Source organism: Geospiza fortis, unplaced genomic scaffold, assembly GCF_000277835.1.
Source record: "Geospiza fortis unplaced genomic scaffold, GeoFor_1.0 scaffold538, whole genome shotgun sequence".
Classification (NCBI taxonomy): domain Eukaryota; kingdom Metazoa; phylum Chordata; class Aves; order Passeriformes; family Thraupidae; genus Geospiza; species Geospiza fortis.
Window position 1 is genome coordinate 1,417,974 of NW_005054368.1, and position 783 is coordinate 1,418,756.

The 783-nt window shown below is 60.8% G+C and overlaps 1 protein-coding gene across 1 annotated transcript in view; it reads right to left on the bottom strand.

Annotated features, from left to right (window-relative positions):
- Positions 1-783, bottom strand: part of LHX1 (LIM homeobox 1) — a 5,513-nt gene that overhangs the window by 2,995 nt on the left and 1,735 nt on the right. Inside the window, exons 2-3 of the mRNA XM_005424451.2 lie at positions 462-688; positions 3-144 (exon numbers count right to left, since the gene is read on the bottom strand). Of these exons, the coding sequence (XP_005424508.1) occupies positions 3-144; positions 462-688 (369 nt within the window). The remainder of the gene's footprint in view (positions 1-2; positions 145-461; positions 689-783) is intronic.

Sequence of the window (783 nt, forward strand, 5' to 3'; positions counted from 1 at the left end):
GCCGCTTGGCCCCCAGGTTCTGGTCGTCGTTTTCGTTGCTCCCCGTCTCCTTGTCGGACACGTTGGCGCTTTCCGAGTCCTTGGCGTCGTCCTGGGAGGGGTCTTGAGAGTCGGGGGACAGGCTGGGGTCACTGCCGGTGGTGGCTGGGGAGAAGAAACCTGGGTCACGCTCAGCCGGGGGGAAACACCGACCGCGAGGGACGGGGGCCGCGGCAGGACCGGGGGAGAGGAGAAAGGAGGGAAACGAAAAAGGGAAGAAGAGGGGGAAAAAAAAGGGAGACGAAGGAGAGGAAAATAAAGGGGTAGGAGAGTGAAGGGAGACGAGGGATAAGGGAGAAAAGAGGGAGAGCAGGAAGGAGAAGACAGAAAGAAAGAAGGAAGAAGGAGAGGAGCGTCTCACCCCAAGGAGCAGCCGGTGCTGAGCGCATCCCCGCCCTCATCGCCCCGGCCGCGCTCCTCACCTGAATGCAGGCTGTTTTCTTTGGCAGTATTGCTGTTATTTAGGTAATCTTCTTTGCAGACAAACTTGTTCTCGTCTATGATGTAGAGCTCCTCGCCGGTGGAGAGTTGCTTGTTACACATCATACACGTAAAACAGTTCAAGTGGAACACTTTGCTCCGCGCCCTGCGGACCAGGTCGCTGGGGGAGATGCCCTGGGCACAGCCCGCGCACTTGGTCCCGAAACACCTGCGGGGAGAGGCCGGGCAGCGGTCAGCAGCGCCCGGGAACGGGGCCCCGACCGCGGCCTCCACGCACCCTGCTCGCCCGCGGAAAACGGCATT